Raw genomic sequence first — 25,689 nt, forward strand, 5'->3', positions numbered from 1 at the left:
TCACATTCAAAGCAGAATATTTTGTTTTTACCTACAACAAAAATGGACTTCAACAAAAAACATTTTAATATAGTTTATTAAAAATGACAATGTCAATACCTACAATATATGTAGTAAGAAAATATAAGGGCAGCATCTGCTCTATGCCACCCAAAGTACAGCATAGTTAGAAAAGACATTGACATTGTGGCTTGCATTGTAAATAAAACATATCAACATGTTGATAGGTGGATTCAATTGTGTAAAATAATTGCCTAGGCCTCAGGGAGCCTGATAACATTTTTAGATTCTGATTATATATGAAGGAACATTTAACTTGAGATATTGATCTCATAACAGGTTTTTGCCACAAAAACAAAACAAAAATCTTCACTAAAAATAGTGTACTCTACATCCTGAAAGCAATGTCCTCGAAGAACTTCAGCTGCCTCACCATCACAGCATAAGCTTGGTATTTATCATCTCCCATTTGGTCACGAAGGCACAGCTGTGAACAGGTGGGACAGAAAGCAAACAGGTGATTTCACAGTTACAGATCCAAGCCGAGGGCTGCGTCCGAATAGTCCCTCCTATCTCCTTTTCTATCCACTGTTCCTTGACCCCTGGAAGTGTCTAAGTGGTGGCCAAGATAAAGAGCTTTTGAGTTATCTTTAAGCTAAGGAAAGGAGGTTCAATGCTTCCTTTATAACCTCCTTTAGCCTGATGCATCCTTTACCAAAGGAGACAAGATAATGCTGACCCACAATTCCTTGCGGCAACAAGATTTAAAGGGACGCGCACACCTGAGCTCTTACAGAAACTCATGATGACAGAGATCATCTAAGTAACCAATGCAATAATATGCCTTGAACAACTTTAAATAATCTAAAACCCATATTTTATGATATGCAGCCATAATATCAGATTATAACTGACATAAAACAGACACACTGTGGTTCTAGAAAAAGGGATCAGGGACATTTTTAGCCACATTATGTTTAATTCAACATAATTCATATTTCTGAGTGGAAGGTGAGTGTGAGCAACCATTCTCTGATCTCCCATGCGCGTAATCAAGTCGGCCCTTAAAATGTGGGCGTTACCATTCCAATCTGGCCTTGCATGTATTCTCCCATTAGCTCTCACGCGCTTCTGAACCTGGAATAAGTGCAGCGCCCCGAGAAAGTGAAACATTATATTGCACAAGAAGTATGGACTTGGTTACATTTGAACCCACGCACTCATAATATTGCAAAAGAGACTTCCAGAAAGAATCTATCCAAACTGACACTGTCACAGGGGTGGGTGGAGTCACACAAACACGCCAAAGGATTGACCATCAGCATTTCCAATATGTTCACATTTACCAGTTCTAAATGCACAAAATGTGTTGCATTTCATTATATCTTATCCGTGCCGCCGACTCCTTCTCCTTGAAGGGGGTGTGTCGCAGAGCTGATCAACTGCTTGTGCCGCGGTGCGCGCATCAGCTACTGCAGCTCGTTTCAATGAAACTCTGACAGACGTCAGACTGGGTAAACTATTAACACTGTGTCCAACGTAAAGCCACAGTTTGATCACACGACAAGCGTAAATAACAAGTGAAACATTAATGACAGATGATGATGATGACTAATGCACAATGATCATTTCTGAATGCAATTAATAAAATCAGGCTTTCCACACAAACAAATGTTAATCAGGTGTAAATATGATGGGAAAGAGAGATTTTCACTGTGGTTCAGACAGAAGAATGTGTCTGATCTTCACCCTGCAGCAATCTGATCAAATCAACCCGTTATATTGTTTATCAACAAAGGCGTTTCAAATTAAAAGTGTACTTTATCATTTTCACGGATTTCAAAGACATTTACAAGCATTAGGAAAACTCCATGTTCCGTTATTTATAGACAGCCTAAAAATAATGACATTCGCCTCCTTGGCTTCCGACCTCCTTCATTCACAGACTACGCGCTTTTGGTTGATTTACGCATGGTGGGCGTGTCAGGAACCTGGACCGGAGAATACGCACAGTAGAGAGGCGCATAACTGCAGGAGCGTAAAAAGCCTATAAGTCCAGACTGAAGAATAGGGCTCAATGTGATGTTCTTTTAGTTTCACTGTTGTTTCTTGTAGCCTGGTAGCCTGTTTTCCTTTGACTTACATTCAAACCTTGTGATTTTTGTCTATATCAGCGGAAAGTGTTATAAATGCGCTTTTAGTCCATTTTCGGAAATTTACAGTTTTTTCACCACGGCAAACGTCACTAACCTTCGCGGCCAGCAGATCATTACGTCACCTAGTGGAAGTGCATCTGATTGTCAAAACTCCTAACTCCTCTCCAAACACCTTTTCTAGAGGTTTTCCACCTACGCTGAGTACCTACAGTTTCTACAAACAATACTTTGAACATGAAAGAAGTGATTGACGGTCTGGTTCTTTGAGTGAAGTCCAGTTTAACACAGAGTGAAGAAGTTATTTTTGAGTCACGAACACCACAAAATTAATGACTTGACACTCCCTTTCAAAATAAAAAAAAGCGAGCGACCCTAACACTATACCTCTTCAGTTTTACGAACACATGTTTATCAGACTAAACTGCCACCATGACAACTGATTGGTGATTGTAAAAGTACAAATGCAGCGTTTATGCAGATTTAAGATTTAAATGAATCAAGTTACGATATAAAGCCCAAATGACCTGATTGATGGTATTTTACCTCTCTTTTGCTTTCATCCTCCTCCTCCATGATCTCCAGCACTCTGTCCAACAGCTTGACACCCAGACCTTTGACCACATCCGTTCTCAGGTGTTCTATGGCTCGTCTTATCTTACCCGGTCCAGATGGGGAGCCCTCTGCAGAGAAACATGTTAAAACAAAAGAAAAGCTCTAAACATAGTTACTGAAGGATTTGTCTAACTGACTTGTTGGAATTTCACCGAGTGACAAATTCTCCGAGTCCCCTCGAACCTTCCCATGAAGCACCAGGGTGTCCCTGTACTTCCTGTGCAGTTTAAACTCTGGTAAACTGCTTTTGTCAAACTCTACCCAATCTCCAACATCCATCTTCAGTGTTTGAGTCATCATGTCGACCAAATCATGCATATCGCTGGATTCTGTCATTCTGCAGAGCCAATGCATTCAGTTTAGAATGATAGCACACTCATGGTTTGCTGCTACATGTGATTCTTCTCTTGATGTGGGCTCTCTCACCTTTCTCTGCAATCTCCATCTGAGCGCTCTGTGGAGCTGGTCGAAGAGTTTTCATCAGATTTCTGTGTCTTATCCTGTTGTTACACAACACAATCTACTGTTAGAACTTGTCATTTACAAGCTAGGTTTCACCTTTGGTCTGACCTTTGTGGGCTCGAATTGAGACTTGATGATTTAAAAGCAAGTTTTCCACACCAATGTAGCAGGAAGGAGTGGACTGGGTAAAAAAATTTAGCCCTTGCATTTTCTACCTAGACGAGTCCACTACATTATCAGCAACACCATGTAGAAGCACTCAGTGATGCTCAATATGTGGCCCTTTTTCCTCTTAATTTGAATTACTAGTACAGTGCCCGTCGGAAGTATGTATTCATGTGGGAGCATAAGGGGTATATTTGCGGGTGCAAAATGTAGGTGCAATTTTCCTGGTTTAATTCTAGGGGACATGTGCATGACTTCATCCCTTTTTTTGTATGGTGTATTTTTCTGTAACCTATGTTTTTTGGAGTCATGTGTATTTGTGTATCTTTCTGTTGTGTTTTTGTGCATAAATCTTTGCTGTTTTTATTTTAATTTTTTTGTAATGTATGTTTTTTTGGAGTCATGTGTTTTTGTATAATTATTGTTTTTGTTGCTATTGTAGTGTGATTCAGGAGTAATTTTGTGTATTTTTTGTATAAATATTTAGTTTTGTGTATTTTGAGCCATTTTCATATTTTTGTTGTATTTTTCTGTAAATGTATGTTTTTTTGAAGTCGAGTACAGTGCCCGTCGTTAGTATGTATTCATATAGTGGGAGCTTAAGAAGAGTTGTCAATTATGGGCATAATAATAACAACATACTCTGTAGCATTATAAAGGGGTATATTTGCAGGTGCAAAGTAAAATAGCATGTGCAATTTCCCTGGTTTCATTCTATGAGACATGCACATGATAAATGTGTTTTTTTTAAACTCATTTTTATATATTTTTTTGTTTGATGTTTTTTTCTGTAATGTACAGTATGCATTCATGTGGGATTACAAGAATTTAGTTTAGTGTATTTTGAGTCATTTTCATGTTTTTGTTGTCGTTTGGTGTATTTTTCTGTTGTCTTTTGTGTATGTTTTGTATAAATATTTAGTTTTGTGTATTTTTAGTCATTTTCGTATTTTTTGTTGTCGTTTAGTGTGTGTGCCTGTCTAACTTTCACTAAACGTATCTATTTTCAGTAGTTAAGTGTAGTGGCAGGTGTGTCGTGTGTGAAGTTGCAGTAATCATCAGGCGGGCTTCACTATGTAGCACCGTTTACTGATCTGACTCAACACTACAATCACTATCACCCAATGGACGGGTGTTGTGACACAGACTGGTCCGTTACACACACACGTAGACGGTGATCGATAACGAAGCGCACCTGATCTGTGTGTGTGTGTGTGTGAGAGACTCTCTACCTTGGACACAAATCTCCTCCGTTGGTTCTCTCTCACACACGCACGCTGCTGAGAAATGTGCAGCTTTCAACACGGCAGCCATTGCCGTCAATAACTTCCGGGTGAGGTCTGTCCGCTCTAAAGCAAACGGTCAAACTAACATGAAAATAAACGTTTCGAAATGTCATCACCAAATAAAAAACAGTAAAAAAGTATTTATCCTCAAAAGAAAAAAGAGAAGTCCACGGGAGCTCATGCACGCACCGGAAGTGAGCTGTGCTGTGAAATAGATATAGATGGTGCGTTAGCTCCCCCTCACACCCTGAGGTCAAAAGCTGAATAGGTTTCATTTCGGGGTTGTCCAGAAGTGAAATAAAATTAAAATAAACATTTTGAAATGACCAAATTACTCCAAAATAACAGATACACACACTCGGGGTAAGTTTCAGGTCGAACTCGCAACGCGTCGGGGAGATATTTGCTCCGCACACACTCGCACACACACACACACCTCCCTTGCTTTTATAGGTAGATTATTCCCCCAGAAAACCTTAAAAGGGAAAACGTTTTTTAACCCCTTTTTACCTACATTCTTTGGCCATTTTGCAACTTCCTTTGTCACATTTTCAAAAAGTTCCAATGCTTTTTCAGATTTTAGCTAGTTTTTGCCATTCTTTTTCTTCTTCTATTTTATGTCCATTTTTGCAAGTTTTTTTTTTTGACACTTTTATCCTATTTTGGTCCTTTCTTAAATTTTTTTGGTCACTTCTCATCCAAATAAGCTATAAATACCAATACATACCACTTGTTTTCTTTTTCGCCTACATTTTGCCTCTTTTTGTTCCACATTCTGCCCTTTTTCACTACTGTTTGCCATTACACCTGGGTCCTCTTTATTTGCCCAATCTTCAAGAATGGCAAAAAAAAGTTTTTTCTTGCCATGCTTTTGCCACTTTTGGAAAACACTTTTTCCACCTGTTACCATGTCTGCCTCCACTTGTACTAACTTATAACCAACAAGTCAACAAGTTAATTGAACATTTTGTTACAATTGTATTATGTTGTTTATGTATGCCAGATTATACCTCAGATATATTATGGACTGCGGGTATGCTATGACCTGTTACAATGCCCTAAGCCAAACTACACTCAGGGGTGGATTCACTAAAGGTTTAGTGATATTAAAATGTGAGCAAACGTCACTCCACGCGCTAATAAGGAGTATAAAGCCCAGGGAATCAGGAGTGTATTGCTGCTGCGCTTCCCAATGTGCCCTCAATCTATTTAGTGCATTTCCCTCTGATGAATATACATAGCAAGCAGATCTCCCAGGGGGAGCAAAAATATTGGAGGAGGAAATGCAAATAAAGGAATGCAGGGGAAGCAATGTGATTCATGAAATCTGAAACTGTTTGCAGTGAATGTTTTAGTACCAGGAAATATTACGACTGACAAGCAGGTGCCAACACACACGCAGTTGACAGAAAACACAGCGGAGATGAAAAAGGCTTCAGTTGTGTGTGTGTGTGTGTGTGTGAGAGAGAGAGAGAGAGAGAGAGAGAGAGAGAGAGAGAGAGAGAAAGTCTCGTCAAAGTCTCGTGTCGTGTTGATGTCGGGCCAGAATCGGCTGTTCAGATGCGTAATTTACGGAATGGTCATCACTGATGGCACAATGGTCACATATGAGAGTGTGCGTGACACAGCACTGCTCAGACATACTTGATTATGGTCAGTAGATCATCTTCAAATAATGCAGACTGATTGACAGACTGTGTTGCTGCATTAACTCAGATTAATGGTAAATCAATAAAGACGGTTTCTGTCCAAATCTGACAATTTTTCATTGACTGATCAGAGCAAAGTTACAGGCCTTGATGGAGTACCCACATTAAATTAGGGGGAACAATATCATTAGGTTTTAAAATTGTTGTTTTTAAAAAACAAACAAAAAACATTTTTATTCATTTATTTAGTTTTCTACATTATTTAATGTTTGTGCAGCAGACAGAGAAGTCCATTTGCCTCCAACTTAACTTCCTCAAATGTCAAGTGTGCTTGTGCGCACTGATGTCTCCACATTAAACGCGCAAAACGCTCATTGAAATAGGGGCGGTCGCACCAGTTCTCCTCATGCACTAATCATTGCTGCGATCTTCATGAATTCCGCACAGCAGGTGAGGATACTGCGTCACAAAAGGATTTAGGGAAGCAACTGAATTACCACCCTTTATTTCAGATCTTAGTGAATCCGCCCCTCAAGGTATAAAACAGCCTAAGCCAGACTATACCCTGGGTAAATTCTGCCCTGGAGGGTATACTATGGGCTGTTACACTGACTCTAAAGCTATGCAGATCCTTCCTTAATAGATAATTAGTGTTCCTAATAACTGCATGAATGAAGAGACCACACCTTAATGTTGGATTCTGTGAACAAGTCTGAAGCAGATCGCCTAACTGGGGAGTGGTGATACTTTGTCTTGGAGGAAGTGACATCACAAGATGCCCGTCGTACAACATTGACATCTGTGAAAATCAGAACAATAATCAATAAACAAAACCAATGCTTGTTACAGCTCTCATTACATTACATACACAAGAGGAGAAGATTAGAAATGCATGATTTCTAGGAACACTTGGTACAGTACAGTAGGTATACTGTGCTCCTAGTTTGGGAAAACCATGTACCTGACTGGTTACTGCTATCCTGAGACTGCCTGAGTCGTCTTCTCTCTCGGGCAGAAAGAGGACGATCCTAAAAAGGAAACAAACCCAAATATTGAACAACAATCTCTTGATTTTACCCAAGAGAAACAGTCGGATAAAAGAAATCAGAACAAACCTGCTACTTTAGTACTACAGAGCAATGACGCTCTCTTTTAGTATCTTCTAACTGGAAAACAGAGTGCTGTCACTAGTGGCCATTTGCTTCAACATTGCATCCAATAGATACTTTATTTTTCATTTGTAATGGTTGCTGTAAAACTAATTTAAGATCAAATATTAATGCTAAAGTCTTATGAAGATTTCTATTAACTAATTATTAATAGCAAGACCTTAAGATTTTGAGATATACAATAAGGAAAATTAATCTGAATAGCGAATTTCATACACCAGGCAATTCAATGCACTTACATTTGAAAACATTACAAAGAACTAAAATTAACAATATAACCATTAAATCAACAATACAATTCTTGAAAATCTCCCTCTCAGTCATAAGCAGCAGAGATGAGTTATTTTAAATTTAATTTGAATATGTTCACATTAGTTGCCGACTTCAGCTTTGCTGACTGTTTGTTCCACTTCTTTGCAGCATAACAACTAACAGCAGCATCACTATATTTGCTGTGAACTCTGGGCTCCACTATCTGACCTGTGTCCATAGATTTGAGAGACCTGCGGGGTTCATACCTGACTATAATTTCAATGATGACACCATAATATCCTCTTATGGTATTACAGCTCTCCATGTGGCCTGTGCCAGGTTGGGTCAAACCAATCTTGTATGGGTGAGAAAGTTGTTTTTTTTTAACTTTTTAAAATACAGGTGATGTAGAACAAGAGCAAGTACAAAATAGAGTGAGACATCTCTTGAAATATTATGAAAGATAACTGTTCGTCCTTGTCCTGAAAATAGCTTTGACAAAAGTTGGCCTGACTGAAGATATATTTTATTAACAGGATTATTGAGTATAAATAATATAATTATAGCATTAAACACAAAAAGAAACCATGAATAATAGTCCATTCCAACACAATCCCAGAACATAAAATAGCAGAGGAAAATAACTTGACGTCAGATGCGCATTAAGCAACAAACTGTTCAAGTTGCTGTTCTAAATTACATCAACATTAACAAGAATAAATATTCAAACAAGTTGTAAACTGCTTCTCAAAGTTAAAATACTTGAGAGAGAGAGGGAAAGAAACACACACCAAACCTCTGGCCAGCTGCTCGTCAAATATAACTGACACAACACGTAGACCCACGGAACAGACAAGTGAAACAGTTAAAAGATGCTTTGAAAGCTTAAAACCTGCCTGGGATTTTAGAGTCTGCTTCACGCTCTGCTACTGGGGGCATTACTGTGTTGCATCCCTTGTAACATAGATTTAATAAATATATTAAGTAAAACCTAGTTTTAAAAAAAATCACACCACTATTTGTAAAAAAGCTTTGCTATGAAATATCCTCTTTTAAATTTATACTGAATACTTATAGACTTATAGAAATCACATGAACTTTCTAAATCGCCTATAAGTATTTCAAGGGATTGCGTGACCCCATTGGAGAGCCACTGATATGAAGGACAGATGAAATACTGAGAAATCCCAATGGCTGGAAGAGCTCACCGGCTGCAGATGCAGGAATTCATCCTGACTTGAAATGACAGATGGTGCAGTTACTCCTGCTGTCTTCTTATCAGTGCTCCGCTTGTTCTTCTTCTTTTCCTCCACGAGAGCACTCTCAGCAGGAGGTTGGGGTAAAGGTCTTGGTACCTTTAACTTTTGGAAAACAAAGCCATTATTTTAAAGCTGCTGGGAATGATTACTAACACCTTTTTTTTTAAACATGGATAAAGACATAGTGTTGGCATCATAGGCCAATTAATCAAAGGTATATCTTCCACAAAAAAGGAGAATTTAAAGACAAAAAAAGTTTAAAATTTCAGCTCAAGATTGTTTTTGACTCCATCACAAACAAAAGATTTGTTGACAAATGGTCATGTGACTTAAACTTTGGAAAAGCTTTGTGCATTGCATTTAGGGATTAGAAATGCCATAAAAGAATGCAAAGACGTTGCCAAAGCAGGATTTTTTTTATGGCAGATTCTGCAAGGAAAAGCTAAATCTGTGCTGATGTAGACAAAATAGAATCTATTCTTTAACATGGTTTCACCTTAACTTCTATTAAATGTTCGACATTATCTCATTAAACTTATGACACGAGCTTAGACTGCAATGTTTAAAAGTATATTTATGATATTTAAGAAGTGTTTTTACTAGGGGTGTCCCGATATCAGCCAGAAAACGAATATCGGATTATATCAGACTGCATCTAAAATCTCCGATATATATTATATTTATTCAGTTGTAGAATACTGTAATTATTATGATAAAGGTTAAAATTTCTGTTACAAATTAGTTAGTAAAAAATGGGTCCGTTTTTCCTCATACCTACTGTTGCTGACAATTGTTCTCTGTTTGAGTGACATCACTTGATCAAGACTTTTTTTAACATTCCACACTACAAAATAAATAATAAAAGTATGTATGATCCGTACCGATATCGCATCGGATCAATATCGGTATCGTCCAATAGTCAAGGTGGCAATATCGGTATCGTATCGGAAGTGAAAAAGTTGTATCGGGACATCGACTTTTGGATGAAATATAGATACAGGTTTCGTCGTCGTATCGTACAGGTAAGTCCCAACATTGCCCAGTTATCAATAATTTATGACAAAATTAGGGTAAAGCTATTCAAATTGGCAAATAAAAACTAATTAAGCTTGTACTATTAGCACTCATAAACAGATTAAACATATGTTGACATAATATAATCCTTTTTCACTTCATTTCTAAATGTCAAATAATTTCCAGGAAAACACTGTCCCCAGCTTACCTTGTCCTGGTCACCGGGCGTTTGCCTGAGCTTCCCTCTGTATTGCTGTGAGGATGAAGGTTCAGTGGAAAGAGAAAGAGGAGTCGGAAAAGCTAGGGCCAGATGAAGTTCATTGATTTGCATGGGGGGTTCCTCTTGTACAGGTGCCTACACACAATTAATCAATATTTGGTCACTATAATAACTGTATTGTTTTATATTCAGGCAGGTCTTCATTTTAATCCTCACCCCCATTGAAGGCTCCAATAGATTTTCAGTAGACTCAAAGTGACTCTGCCAATGCAAGAATAAACACATTATGTATAGAAAAAAATTAATATAACATGGACATATGCTAGTGAGCACTTACTTGGATGTGTGGAAAACATTGATGTTGTTCTGGGATCTGCTTCAAGAGGCTTACGGTGTCATTGTTATTGTCTACATCCAAATCCACAACCTCAATAAAGGTTTCTAGACTTGGTTCACTCACCTTTTTAAGCAAATCCATAGTGTCGTCCTTTTCTTCTGTATCTGACTTCAAGTTATTCCCAGTCACAATGAATGTGTCAATTGGGTTGGGAGTGTCCCGTGGCTGAATGTCTAACAAGCCATTGGATGCTGTGCTCTGATCGCCTCCTTTGCAGCAAACACCTGATACTGGACCTAAGCAAGGCTGTTTGGGGGGCGGACAGGGTGAGGGATCTGATTTCCATCTTTCTTTGCTGTCTTTGGAAACACTGTGCGTCACAGGTTCATTAGCTCCCTGATGATGGCTCACAACAGACTGGGGCTTCTGCACCTGCTTCTTCTGAAGCTTGTCTTCTTGCTGCATTTGTATATCAATGTTGCTGACAGTTGCCATGGATGTAATACTGGATTTTAGAGGATCAGGTGAATGGGGTTTGGGAGGAGGACCCGACTGTACTGCACAGTCCGTCTCCTCATTACAGCTTTTTGGCTCCTGTAATTTCTCGTCTTTCTGAGGAAAAACAAGACAAAAGAAGAAACTACATAAAATACAAACACTACCCGATCAATAGTTTTATCTGAGAATTAACAGTAATGATAAAATACAAAATCACTGTCCATAAAAATATCTCAGAAATTAAAGTTGCTGGTGAGGATAACTAAAATGTTTTTATAACTGATAAATACATGGTGCAGGCATTCATAGGTATTTTTTCTTAAAAAACGGGAGAATTTACTCACAAAAGTTTGAAATTGCTACTTGCAAGTTTGTTATTGACTCCACCATTAACAATCGGTTTGTTTTCAAATGGTCATGTGACTTGAATTTCACGTTGCAGTGTGGGATTTGGAGTCCCGTAGAAAAATGCAAAAATGGCATCACAGCAAAAAGCCGTTTCTTTAAGAAGTGTTTTTTTCATCAGAAAAGGACAGTGATTTGCTTGACCTCATTTTAGTTCTGCTTTGTTTATGACGTGTCTACGGTGGCTGGGAAGTGTCAGGTGAATGCATTTACAGAAACGAACACAAATGCAAACAGGTCACAACACGAATGCAAACCGGCCACAACGGAAGTGTTTCCGACGGACCGGTATTACAGACGGACGGGTATTATGATATGATAGCCTGATATGAAAAATATAAGAGTATCCTAATCAACTTTCACTTACTTTCATACGCATTTCGATGTCTTCTTCTTGTTCTTCTCTGTTCTGGTGGGTTAAAAACATCCGCCAGAAACGTGTCCGTCTGTAATACCGGTCTGTCGGAAACACTTCCGTTGTGGCCATTTTGCATTCGTGTTGTGACCTTTTTGCATTTGTGTTCATTTCTTTAAATGCATTCACCTGACACTTCCCGGCCACCTGGTTTCCGCAACGGAAGTGTTTCCAACGGACCGGTATTACAGACGGACACGTTTCTGGCAGATGTTTTTAACCCACCAGAACAGTTAAGAACTAGAAGAAGACATCGAAATGCGTATGAAAGTAAGTGAAAGTTGATTAGGATACTCTTATATTTTTCATATCAGGCTATCATATCATAATACCCGTCCGTCTGTAATACCGGTCCGTCGGAAACACTTCCGTTGTGGCCGGTTTGCATTCGTGTTGTGACCTGTTTGCATTTGTGTTCGTTTCTGTAAATGCATTCACCTGACACTTCCCAGCCACCGTACATTTCCACTTAAATGGGGTTACTCCAATTTCAGACGTATTTGTATATTTTCATGGAAGCCAAAATATTAACATCCACCATTGTTTTGTCAAAAACTTTCAATCCGGCGGCTGGGGATGTGGTAGTCGTTCCTGGGCGGGCTGCTCCCAGTGCTTCTTCTATTCCCGGTCCTTCCCTGGGGTCCGGTCCCAGCTGGCTCTGGACCCGCCTCCTGCCCATTCGGCGCGGCTGTGGTCGTCTGCTGGGCGTGGACGTGGGCTTTGGCTCCTCCGTTAGGGTCTCTGGCAGGGGGCTTTCTGGGTCCTCCCCATGGGCAGTTAGGTGCGGGGGTGTGGATATTGGTGGGGGGCCTTGGGGTTGGGGGTTGGGGTCGGTGGCAGGGTGCGCTGGGTCCTCGGCTCCTTGGGGCTTTCTCGGATGTGTATATGGGGGACGGTGGCTGCCTCTCGGCTTGGGATCTTGGGGGCGTCTGGGGGGTTGCTCGGCCGTGGGATGGTGGCCTGGGGCTCCTTGGCCCCCGCTCTTTCTGCTGGCCTGGCTACATCTTTGGTTCCAGGGCAGTGCTTGGGTATGCAGTAGCATATACATTGGTCTACGATGCACTGGCATGCCTTGGGCTGTGGGATAAAACTCGTACTGGGCTTAATCTTAGACACGTTGATCCCAAATACCTGTTTTAGGTATTACCATTCACTCCTTCCCTCTGTCCACAGCCACCACCATTATACCTAAGCTTCACACTTGTTACCAGACTGGCTTGAGTACACAACACAATAAGCACAATATACAAAACTACAACTTCACATCTCGCTCTCACTTTAAAATAATCAACTCTTCCCCACCCTTTCCATTTCCCACCTTGAGTCTCTCCCCCTGTTCCCTTCCCCCTCCCCCTCACCTAGGTGTAACACTACCCTCTCTTTTTGCATCCTCCCTTTAATAAAGAATGTCTTACCCTTTCTTAAGGAGGGCTGGTGATGGTCAAAAAAATTTTTTTTTATTTTACTGCAAAATTTATATATTTTTAAATGAATCAAACCCCACTTTAACTTGTGATTAACTTACTAATCAGTTAATCAAGTCTCTGTGACTCACCCTGGAAAGCAGCTCAGGTTCAGGTGTTAGCACACATGGTGCATTGCAGGTCTTGGCATCAACGCTGCCACCTACAGCTTTTCTTCTCGACTTTGCACTTTTCCTAAAAGTAGAAGAAGCAATTCAAGGTGACAAACATAATCACTCATTTCCAGGATTGCAGCCTAAAGTTGCAGAAAAGATGCAACAGTGAAAAAAATTGCAGTTATAGTTTGAAAATTTGAGGAATCTATAGCCAAAAACAAAACACATATTTACAATAAATAACCCGTACTCAGTCAAGACCTTTCTCACTGAATTAAAACTAATTTAAAGAGCTGCAATTTAACAAAATCCACCCAACACATTGAAAAATTGCGGGGGGGGGGGGGGGGGGGGGGGGGAAATGAACAATGAATCTAGCAGCATTTGTTTATCTACTGTATATGCATGACAAAAACCTTTGGACGCTTATTGTTACAGTCAGCTTTCTTCTTCATACATGTATTTGTGAGTAAAATTGCCCATTTGTTCCCTTTTTAAGAAAAAAAAATACATTAATTATTACAAATGTATTAAGCAAAGTGGAAAAATAAAATGTGGTTTCAGCATAAGATTACAAAAATATAATTTAAATTCTAACAAATTTAAATACAGATATATTTTTTGAAATAAACAAGGCATCGAGGCTGAGAAAATTCTCTGATCATCATTTGCATTCTCGGTATTTAATTATATGTATATATAGGTAACGGATTATATGTATATATACTTAAACATTTCTATAAGCTTTTTTTTGTGAATGAGCGACTGAACAAAAACAGAAGAAGAAGAAAAAAACCTAAATGAGCTACTGTACTGTTGCTACTTGTTGGACAACCTGATGTCAGAGACACCTACTCTTTGGTGGCTTCGAGAAACATGGCAATCTGTCGTTTAATGTAGGGTTGCCGGAGGATGAGTTTGACATCAGGTCTGTTTTCTGGTCTTTTGCACAGCATGCTTTTGATCAAATCTCCGAGCAGGGGATCATATCGACTGGGCATCTGTGGCAGCTGAGGTTCAAGGTTATGATCCAAGTGTTGTAAAAGAACAAAGAACATTCACTTAAGACCCCAGTTAAAGTGTAATACAAAAATGACTCAGACTGTAATGCTTTTCAAATGTTTTTCTAAACACAACAACAAAAATATATAAATGTGGTCCAAAAATATTAGATAAGTAACTGAAGCTAAATTATATTTCAGCTTTTAGTTCTTAAAATAACACAGGACAAAAAGATAAGACCTACCTTTCCCTCTACAATGCGATACACCAGCGAGTTCATGTCTTTGGCATTAAAGGCGTGTTTCAGTGTTGACATCTCATATACACAGCAGCCCAGAGCCCAAACATCTGACTAAAGACACAATTCATCAAAATGGAATTAATCATCAGAAGACTGCCATAAATCTGCACACTTTTTAAAGTAACAACATAAAACTGGCATTAATCAATTACGTTGACAAAAATTCTTCAATTCAGTCATTTATCTACAAAAAATGTTCCTTTGACTTTACATAGACACAGATTAAATGACTAAACTATACAGAAATGCTCTTAAAGACTACAAGTCATCAGAAGTGCCTTTGTCCAAACAGTGACTGATTAAAGGTAGCATGAACAGCCAAGACATGATGATAAATCGAACAATCAGAAGTAGTTTTAGTCAACTAAATACTCTATTTACATTTACTAAATTAAAGTTCTATCCTACTCTTTCTTTAAGTGATTGCATGAAACCAGCAACAAAAACAGTCCGATTAATTAAACAATAACTCATCCATAAACTGAAAGATGTATTTACTGCAATCCTTTTTGATAAAATTATACAAGCACTAAGTGTAAAAATGTTTCATGACATTATTGAGGGGAAAGGAAACACTTTCACTGAGTGTGCAGGGAAAGAACAAGAAACAGTCACTTGATTCACATTAAGTTACATTCTTATGTGTGCAATTTGTGTATTTTTGGTGGGTTTCTATGAAGTTTTAGGTTTGTGCAGTATACCCTGCTTGGTTTGGTTCTCTATTTCTGATTTTTGTTTGTTGCCATGATAATTTTAGCGAAATGGTGATACAACCAAAAAAACGTGCGAGGATAGTTACCATACCTATTGTTGTTTTTTTTAACAGGATAGTCAATGAGGTAAACGTGTTAGGTTAAGAATTAGACACAGAAGCTAAAGAGAGGGCAGGACTCGTTGAGCTTTAGATTCTTTCTGTCCCTTCTCAAACTGTAGGATAATACATATGTGCATGCATGCGTGTTGAATTTATTTTTATTTCAATACTTGTTTCGTGGCTAAAGATGTTGATAGATGTAGATGTAATCCGCTTGTTGCTTTAATTGTTTTCTTGTGTGGGAAATCTAGGACAAAGAATTTAAAAAAAAATAATGAAAATATTAATTATTATTATCTTAACTTCTGTGCAACAATAGTTGGCACCAGAAAATGGCCTCAAAAAGCACCTAAAAACCGACTTGTTGTTCAGCAAGCTTTCTCGTCCAACCTGACCAAGCGTTGTGTTTTGTTATACTTTATACTATTTACTTGATTATATGCTCTTATACTTATTTATTTAGGGCGACTGTGGCTCAGGTGGTAGAGGGTCGTCTACTGATCGAGAAGTTGGGGGTTCGATCCCAGTGCTGACTATGTGTCGAAGTGTCCTTGGGCAAGACACTGAACCCTAAGTTGCTCCCAGTGGTCGACTAGTGCCTTGCATGGCAGTCCTGTCCCATTGGTGTGTGGATGTGAGAGTGATTGGGTGAATGAGCTGATATGTAAAGCGCTTTGGGACTGCTTCAGTGTGGTGATAAAGCGCTATATACTGTAAATCATGTCCATTTACTGTATTTATTTTACTACTGTGAAGCACTTTGTGACCATCGTCTGTGAGAAGCGCTATATAAATAAATTTCACTTACTTACGCTAAATTAGCCAATTCTGAGCAAATGTTAATGTCCAAGGACCCGTATAGCCCTGGGCTTGAACCCAAAAAATACAAACCCTTGTATAGTGTACTAAGATGACAACAAAAAAAAGATTTAAAGGAGACATATCATGCTTTTAAATCCTTTCTTTTTTTTTTTTAAAGGATTTTTTGGGCTCTAGTGGCTTTTATATGACAGTTGCTTGAGATGAAAGGGGTCAGAGAGAGCAGGGAATGACACGCAGCAAAGGGTCCCAGGCCGGGAATCGAACCTGGACGGGCTGCAGGTGAGGAACTACAGCCTCCGTACATGGGGCGGGCGCTCAACCCACTGAGCTACACACCACCCCAAATCCTTTCTTTTTACATATAAATCATACAGTTGTGGTCTATATAAAGCAGAACTGCAATGCTTGGGTCTGAATTCCTCATTATTATAGCTCCACAGGCCCCTTTTCGACCCCTTTTCTGATGTGCTTCTGACAGCAACTCGTTTTGGTGCGGTCTCTTTAAATGCAAATGAGACACTTCATACCCCGCCCCCTCTCCAGGTTGCAGAGGTGACACTCGGTTCAACTCCACCCTGTTCGGCCATTTTTGTAGTTCGATAGAAGAGATACGATTATGTAGCAGTGCAGAAACTTTTTATTCTCACGTTATTTACAAAATATCAACAACAGAAGACTTGTCCATCCAGCCTTACATGTTTGAGTCGGACCCGGCGGAGCGAGATGAAAATGATGATGAACCTGCAGAACAACGTCTTCATATGGATGTTAACAAGTGAGTTAACACAAGCGCCGAGCTAACGCTAGCGCCAAGGTAATGTCACGAAATGCATTTTAATAGTCTTTTCGGAGACAAAAACGGCAAAATGAAATGACTAATGAAAACTTTAGACTTAAATTAAATCACGTAGGCCATATTATCAAGGCTCTAAAACGAGCACACAGCGCTAACATATGAAGACGGTGCAACTGCTAATGCTAACAAAACAATGACAGGGACGTCTTATCATCACACTTTTTAGCATTGTTTACAGCTTACCGAAGTGCTCTGTTCATTGTCTCCAAAGATAGAAGGAATTGACCCCTCAATCAGACAAAGTCTTTCGGCAAATCCTTCTTTATACTGGCGAAGCAATCATCCTTGAAGTGCTTCGCGCACACAGATGTGGGTACATTTCCGTGAAATTTTGGTGAAAGTGGCAATTTTATATGACAATCCACAAATGGTTGTGTTATAAATTTTCAAAATGCTGTAGCACCACCTTTAGGACTATTGGCCTGTTTTTGTAGCTCTACCATGGAACTGGACCTTTGTGCAAAATTTGGTGATTGTTCATGCAGGGGAAGTAGGGATGTAACAATTAATCGTAAGGCATTTAAAAATTGATTCATAGGTATCACGGTCCACTCTGAAAATTGAATCGCAGTACTTTGTTAAACAGCAGAGGGCGCTATATATTTATCCTTCTCTTGTCCAGAAGTGTAGGCGGCGGGCGGAATCTGCTACTACTTTCTTTCTGGCCGCCTTCTACTCTTAAACATGTTCATAAATGATTCCTTACCCCTTCAGCACCGAAAGAATATCTATAATATTACGTTAATATCTGTTAAAGTCAGGTTTTTCTATTAGCTCTGTCTGCTAGCGCATAGCATCTCTTCTTCACTGCAAGAATATCTGCATGCCAACCGACCATTGGGTTACCAGCGCCCTCTGCTGGTCCAAACAAATATCTGACGTAAATACAGCGCAATGACTGTTTTTCTTTTTAAAATCCAATTGTTAAGGCACAAAAAACATTTTTAGTTGCACTTTTGAAAAGAAAAAGAACTATTAAGCAGTTTTGCATTGTTTACTATAGAACCAGAATTCAAATGAATAGGCTTTATTTTTAGTTAAATTGCATTTTTTTAATTGTTTATCAAGGGATTATTTTGACAATGAAAAATAAAAGGAAAATAGTACAGTATTTTTTCCAATCATTTGTCTACGGTCCCATTTTGTAAAATAAATCGTGAGAGAATCGTATTGTGAACCCAGTATCATGAATCAAATCGTATCGGTAGTTGAGTGAATCATTACATCCCTAATGGGAAGTATGATATCCTTCAAAGAAGAAGATAATGTGCAGGATAATAAGTTCCTGGCAGCTTAAGCAGCAGTTCCCCTAACAAATATAAAAAATAAAAATACATAAATAATAATCATCATCATCATCATCATTATTGTTAGAAATCCTGTATTGATCACTATAGTGAAATTTTGTCCCCGCATTTTACCTTTTTTTTCTGAGGGGCAGGAGGGGGATGCCACTTTGGAGGCGAACGGGGAGAAAGTTTGCGAGGTTGAGGGTCTTGCTCTGGGACCAATAGTGGTTGGTGATGTTCATGCTTACTCACTGCTGGATTCGAACACGGAACCATCAGCCCTTTCCTCTGACCACTAGGCCACTACTCCTACTTGAAATGTTACTTTCCTGTTAGTGTCACGTTAAAGGAATACCCATGTACGTGTTTGATTTCCAATGTTTTTGATGGTGAGAGAGCTTTCAGCTTTGTAGCCCTGTTACATTAAAAAAAAGCCATGTACTCAATATTTAAATGGTCCTGTTCAACTAAAGAGGAAAACAACTGAGAAGGCTTGTGAAACCACACATAAAGAAGTGCTTTCCAGCCCAGATCATAAGACACCACAACCTTTAGCCTGATGATAAATCTTTAACATGAGGCAGACAGTGTGTACCGCATTACCTTGTGGTTGTAGGGTTTATTTGAGAAAAGCTCAGGACTCATGTAGTATGGGGTGCCAATAAGCGTGCTGGCCATATCATTCTGGTTCTCCAAAACTCGTGCAATACCAAGATCTCCCACTTTGATGATGTTAGCTTTAGTCAGGAAGATGTTCTGTGTTTTCAGGTCCCGATGAAGAATATTCCTCTCATGCAGGTACTGCAAAAAAAAAAGTCACATGCATTATTTTTCATCAACAACTCTTGGGTAACAATCACAACATAACAACGTCGTACCTGCAGAGCCATTGCGATCTGGACGAACCACTCAATGATCTGCTTCTCAGGAAGCAGTTCTCCTTTCTGTTGTTTGAGCCTGTGGTAGAGGTCCCCTCCTTCACAGAAGCCCATCACAATAAACAGCTGGCAGTCCTCTCCTTCCCATGACTCCCTGTATGTCACAATGTTAGGATGTCGCAGCTGGGACAGAAGCTGTGCCTCCTGCTCTGCAGATCGTCGCTCCCGTTTGGAAGAGGTGGTTAAATTCAGCTTCTTGATGACATACTAGAAAAAAAATATGAGGGGCCCATTTGGAGTTTGTGAATTTCACAAAAAACCCAAAAGTTATGCTATTCCCTCACTGCACAGTGCAGTGGCAACTATCTCACACAATAGAGTCTTTTCATGGCGGGTCATCAACCCGGAAGTTGCCATTTTGGAGGTAAGCAGACGGTTTACAAACAGCACACAAATGAGTAAATCTCGAATTTTGAGAGGAAATGGTGAACTATTGCCGTGTTTTTGGCTGTACTAATCGGTCAGACCGTGAAAACATGTGGAGTTTTATAGACTGCCAAAAGTTATAACAGATCAGGGAAGAACAATGTCTGCATTTATAGTCAGTAGTTCTACATCAAGAGAGCAGTGACATGAGACTAGCACACCGTAACTGCACCAGTCGTTTTTGGTGTATATGCAAACACCGCCACCCTCATCTCGCATCTTGCATTTAAATCCAGCTTCAGGTAGTCCAGTTTGTTCTCCAGGGAGTGGACATTAGAAACCAGGATGGAAGGAAGCCGCGTTCTTTGAGGATTAGCTTTATACTATTTTAGAGTAATCACGCTGCAGGTTCACTGTGAAATGATTAGAACTGACTGAGTTATCTGCCAATATACAGTATATCCGTGCCTCTGCAGCCGCAGCCGACCTCCAAACTTCTATAAGATTTAAGGTCTTCCGCTGTGTATGGGCTTGGTGAAATCCAGGTAATTGATGATATCAGGATACATAATAGTCCAGATTTTTGCCTCATAGATCCTGGTTTAGCTTTGCTCACCACAAGCACCACCTTTCCTCTGATAACTTGTGAGATTGTTCTCCCTGATTTGTGATGATTTTTGGCAATCTATAAAATTCCAAATGTGTTTCACTGTTTGAGCGATTGGTACAGCCAAAAACATGGCAATTGTGCACCATTTAATCTCGAAATTCAGGATTTTCTTAACTGCTTGATGTTTGTAGACCTGCTGCTTTATCTCCAAAATGGCTACTTCCGGGTTGATGACGCCCCGTTATAACCCTCTATCGGGGTTTGATCCCAAGGCTAAACCTGTCTGTGTCCAAGTGGCCTTGGCAAAGACACTGAGTTGCTCCAAATGGTCAACTAGCATATTGCATGACAGCTCTGTCCCTTTGGTATATTGCTGGTATTTTGTAAAAGAAAAGAAAAAAAAACAAACACTATATGAGTCAAGTCCATCTACCATTTGCTCAGAATTGCCTAAAATTTCCTGGCCCCGACCATTGCTGCACAGTAGCTATATTTTTGCTGAATGTAATTTTCTGTCATCGTCCCACCGTCATTTTCAGTACAAATATGATGGGATATTTGTGCAATGATGCTAACATCCTATCCCAGAAAGCATGAACACGTGCACTTACAATTACTGCAGTTAGACACTGTTTATAAACGATTCTCGTAAAAATACTTAATAATCATATAGTAACGTTTTAGACATGATTAATGCAAACATAGCCTTCACAGAGCAGAGTTAGCGGCTGCTAACTTTACCTTAGCATACAAACAAAAACAGTATTTATTTCAGGGTGAGCCAGTTCTAAACAGATTCCCTCTATGTAGCTGTGGGGCTATGTTTTTCTTACCTGTTTTCGGTCCGTTTTGTGTTTCACCAGGTTTACCTCTCCGTAGCTGCCTTTCCCGACCACCCTGATGAAAATATAATTGTTAATCATTCTTCAACACGCTCCAAAAAGCGGCCCAACGCATTGAAGCGTTACACGACCCCTACACACAGAGGAAGTGAGTGGGATGGTTCCATGATCCATAAACAAACTGGGAGTGCACGCGTGAAATCTGATTTTGGAAAACTTCAATCCAGATCAGCGACCAGATTTAAAAAAGCAGAATGCAAAAGCGCTCAACAGTTTTTCGTCACTAGGCAACAACTCCACAAAGGAGAGTCAGAGGCGCCACACACAAGTAAAACATTACCACAGCGCCACCCAGCGCCCGGAGTGAAAAGCGGGTTAAAATTAGGACCCATTTTGTAATATAGTTTAATTTTAATAATTTTCAACAATAAACACACACAATCAAAATACATGATTCAAAAACCAAACACACATAGATATATTAGGAATCAAAAGAAAAGTTCAATGATAGATTGATAGTTTAAAATTATGTAAGATTTATCAATCTGCAAATTTAAAACAAATATTTGTATTAAACTACGGAGCCCCAGACATCCATCCATCCATCTTCATACCCGCTTATTCCCGTTTTTAACAGGGTCGCGGGGGTCTGCCGGTGCCAATCTCCGGCTCTCATAGGGCGCTGGGCGGGGGTACACCCTGGACAGGGTGCCAGTCCATCACAGAGCCCCAGACATGAAATCGTCAAAAAAAATAAATAAATAAATACTAGTTTCGTGGCCACAAATTGGATTTTTTTTTAACCGTGTCATGTCTGGGGTTCGATTTTATTAAACCATTAGAAACACAATAATAAATAATAATAAAAAAAAAAAACAAACCCAAATTTTTAATCTGATCACAATGGGGTTTTCCAAAACTATTAATTGGCTAATAAGACCGTATACAGCACTATGTAAAGACTTTTTAATGAAGTTCAATATTTAAAAAAAAAAAAGAATTGATCATTGGTCTTCATCATAATTCAGCTGTGATCACATATCTTGGGTAGTTTCAGAAGACCATAAAGAGTCAAAAACTGTTGATTTCTGTGCGATATTCAGTGGAGATCAGGAAAAGTTTATAACTCAAAGATGTTGACAATTGTATAGGCAATATAATGTACCATTGTTGTTGCGAACTTCATATTTTAAGGTTTTTAGTTTATTGTGTAAACCTAGTTGCAACATGATGTTTGGACATGTTTGGAGGAAAAAAATATATAACATAGCTAGCAGATATTACAATCTGTCCAAAATAGGATTTTGGCACTCAATGTTTACATTTCATGTAGATCTCAGTGTTATTTGCTAACTCTGGATGTGAAAACTGTAAATATTATATTTAATTTTCTAGCATCTGAGTCTTTTTGCCTGACCACAAGTACCACTCATCAATATATATTCTGTATACTTTTTAAATTATTTTAAATTTAAAATAATTAATAAACGATTTGAGTGTGTTGGGAGAAAAGGTTTGCTTTGGTTATATGTCAAACTTACCACTACAGAACTCTACAAATTTTTACTACAATCATGTTATATTGACTACTTTAAAAATATTGATATTGAACTCCATCAGGTAAGCATTCAAACATTTATTTTTGTGGTCCACAGCTCTCACAGCCAGCCCATTCTGCTAACCAAGGGCCATTATTTATCTATTAAAGCATGTGCTACATGCTCTGGAACCTCATGTGGCACTATGACTTTTGCCACTACCTTTCAGTTCATCTTTCATACCATTTATTATTATTATTATTATTATTATTATTATTATTATTATTATTATTATTATTATTATTATTATTATTTTATTTTTTGAATCAAGGGATATAATTAATTACACCAAAAAAAAAAAAAAATATTACTACTAATATTTTCATGGATAGGGAAGGCTAACAAGGTAACCAAGAGATGAAAAACAAATTGGATGATAAATGATATTTTACACGTGATTTAAGACATGGGTCAAAACCGACCCCTTATCAAAAGAGATGCTATCAGAAAGAAAACACAAGAGGAATGTTAAGTTTTAATAGGTTATTTATTTTAGGCTCAGTAGTTGTGATTAATTGTAATTTTACTTTAGTAATTGAGAAAGTGATTGCAATTGACTTTCAGGGGGAAAAAAATAATTGGAATTTTAGTTGTAATTGGAAAAAATGCCAGTTGTCGTAATCATAATTGAGTTGTAATTAAACATGGATAATTGAAGACGTAATTTTAATTGAAAAATGTAATTGATCCCAACCCTAGTATGGAGGTAGATTTGTGTATTTGTTATATAGTCAAAAAATCCATAAATCCATTAAAAAAATTCAATAATAATAAAACATAAATTAAAAAAAACATTTTCAATCAAAAAAAAAGTTTAAATCAATTATAAACAAACATTTAAAAAAAAGTGTTCAAATAATGGCATTTGAAGACTTCTTTTTCTTTAATTGAAAATGTTTATTTTATTTTTTTGATTGAAAAAGTTTTTTTTTATTGAAGTCAATTATTATTATTATTATTATTATTATTATTATTATAATAATAATAATAATAATAATAATAATAATAATAATAATAATAAATAATAAAGACACAAATCTACCTCCATACCCTGTCTGCAGCGTTCATTCCCTAATACTCTTCCGTAATCAAAGTCACTCAGTCACCTCACATTGTTTTAGTGCGAGTCCTGGCGCACGCGGTGTCACGGGGGCGGCGAGCCGGCGTTCACCTGTGTGCTGCCTCTTGGCCGCTGATTGGTCCGCTGGCCGGCCTACCCTCTGGTGACGTCAGAGACTGGTGGGGCTGAGTGTAGCAGAGAGAGAGAGAGAGAGAGAGAGAGAGAGAGAGGGAGATCGCTCAGACACTCTACTGAGGCGGACATACCGGACTGGACCTCAGAGAGCTGATTTATACAGGTAGGAACCACCACTGCTGCTCTGCTATGCTCCAAACTCTAACATTAACTCAGCCAAGCCAAACAGACGCTTAACCTTTTTATTATTCATTCATTTTTAACCTGCGCTTCACCTTGTATCCCACCAATAGTAAGGAAAAGTGCTCCTCGGAAGGCATTAATAGGGTTAGGGTTAGTTATACCAACCACATTTAGGGACTTTATTCTACACAGTTTTAATGATTGAGTCAGCTAAATATTATAGGAGGAACACACACACACACACACACACACACACACACACACACACACACACACACACACACACACACACACACACACACACACACACACACACCATGCAGTTTTAAAGATCATTTTCTGACATGGAATGTGTTATGTTATTACATAATGAATATGAACTTTGATCTACAAGAAAATCAAAGTTTATAAAGTCCAATAAGACAATTGAATTCATATTTATAGGCCTGAAAACATTGCAATAGCCATAAGACACTTTGTGCTCTTATTTTATTTATATGTATATATCCATCCATCCATTTTCATACCCGCTTATTCCCGTTTAACAGGGTCGCGAGGTATATGTATATAGTGCTTCATATTTTTGCATGGGTCAGCCTATATATATATATATTAAAGTGGATCTCAGCTCTTCCACTTTTCTACTTTTTCTTTTCATCACTTTCACTTCCTCCTAAACCTCTCTCCTGTAGCCTATCTCTTAGTGTGAAGGATATTATTAGGCGAGGTCTTCTTATCAATTAATCTGCACTTGTGTGTCATAAACCCCAGCTGACCAATCAGAGAACAGTTTATATCTCTGTGCAGTGTAGTTGGTTTCACATTGTTGCAAGTTTGAATAAGCAGGGCATCACTCGGTTGTTTCCTGAGTCATACACTTGTTCATTTCTCCAGCTCAGTTAGTGAACTGTGGACCTTTATTCAGAAATTCTAAGTTTTTCTTTTTTGATGAACAAAGCGTAAGAGTTCATATTTCTGTCATTGTTGTCCTAAACAGAATATGTGGCAATGTGCCTTTTCAGCTCCATGTTTCTCACCATTTTTGTAAATTTAATGGAAATATCTTTACAACATTGTAGGGCAGTGGTTCCCAACAATTTACATGTTTTTCCATTTTAGAAAGTGAATTCCATTTCTTCTGTCTGGTTTCCGCGATCACAGAAAATCGGAGGCCCCACCCTAGTTGTACTCTCACTATTGGCTGGTATTCACTGCTGCAGGAGTGCATGCGTCATCTGTTGGTTAGCAATCTGACTTGCAGTCATGCCCTCTTTAAATAAATTAATAGAAAATGCAACAAAAAAGTTTCATGTTTTGTTTTGTATTTTGAGCAGTCTGCAATTAACTGACAACAGAAACAGTATTTAAGGTATTTGGATTACTTTGGCATGCAGC

The 25,689-nt window shown here is 38.6% G+C and overlaps 2 protein-coding genes across 4 annotated transcripts in view; one reads left to right on the forward strand and one right to left on the reverse strand.

Annotated features, from left to right (window-relative positions):
- Window positions 1-58: 58 nt before the first annotated feature.
- On the reverse strand, window positions 59-21,632 carry nek4 (NIMA-related kinase 4). Of its 2 annotated transcripts, XM_028447822.1 has the most exons (17): window positions 21,310-21,632; window positions 19,441-19,707; window positions 19,166-19,363; window positions 14,725-14,832; window positions 14,334-14,488; window positions 13,455-13,557; window positions 10,705-11,193; window positions 10,582-10,617; window positions 10,461-10,505; window positions 10,233-10,379; window positions 8,960-9,112; window positions 7,292-7,358; window positions 7,017-7,129; window positions 3,195-3,268; window positions 2,906-3,105; window positions 2,700-2,836; window positions 59-487 (listed from the first exon to the last, which is right to left on the reverse strand). In XM_028447822.1, the coding sequence occupies exons 1-17, from the start codon at window positions 21,397-21,399 to the stop codon at window positions 389-391; spliced, it is 2,481 nt and encodes an 826-aa protein (XP_028303623.1). In that variant the 5' UTR covers window positions 21,400-21,632; the 3' UTR covers window positions 59-388. The 2 variants fall into 2 exon arrangements, with proteins under 2 accessions (XP_028303623.1, XP_028303622.1); XM_028447821.1 differs by having other exon boundaries at window positions 10,582-11,193.
- Window positions 21,633-24,120: 2,488 nt separating this feature from the next.
- camk1b (calcium/calmodulin-dependent protein kinase Ib) overlaps window positions 24,121-25,689 on the forward strand; it is a 60,655-nt gene continuing 59,086 nt past the window's right edge. Inside the window, exon 1 of one of the 2 annotated variants that reach the window (XM_028446990.1) lies at window positions 24,121-24,274. The gene's annotated coding sequence lies outside the window, so the exon portion shown is untranslated. The remainder of the gene's footprint in view (window positions 24,275-25,689) is intronic. The other variant, XM_028446989.1, reaches the window with a different exon arrangement.

The sequence above is a fragment of the Gouania willdenowi genome, chromosome 5 (assembly GCF_900634775.1).
Source record: "Gouania willdenowi chromosome 5, fGouWil2.1, whole genome shotgun sequence".
NCBI classification, from domain to species: Eukaryota; Metazoa; Chordata; class Actinopteri; order Blenniiformes; family Gobiesocidae; genus Gouania; species Gouania willdenowi.

Coding starts and splice junctions, on each gene's coding strand:
- nek4 (XM_028447821.1), bottom strand. CDS start 21,399: ATGATTAACAATTATATTTTCATCAGGGTGGTCGGGAAAGGCAGCTAC. Junction 14,489..14,724: donor ATCGCATTGTAGAGGGAAAG/GTAGGTCTTATC, acceptor CTTGAACCTCAG/CTGCCACAGATGCCCAGTCG. Junction 488..2,699: donor AGGATGAAAGCAAAAGAGAG/GTAAAATACCAT, acceptor ACCTGTTCACAG/CTGTGCCTTCGTGACCAAAT.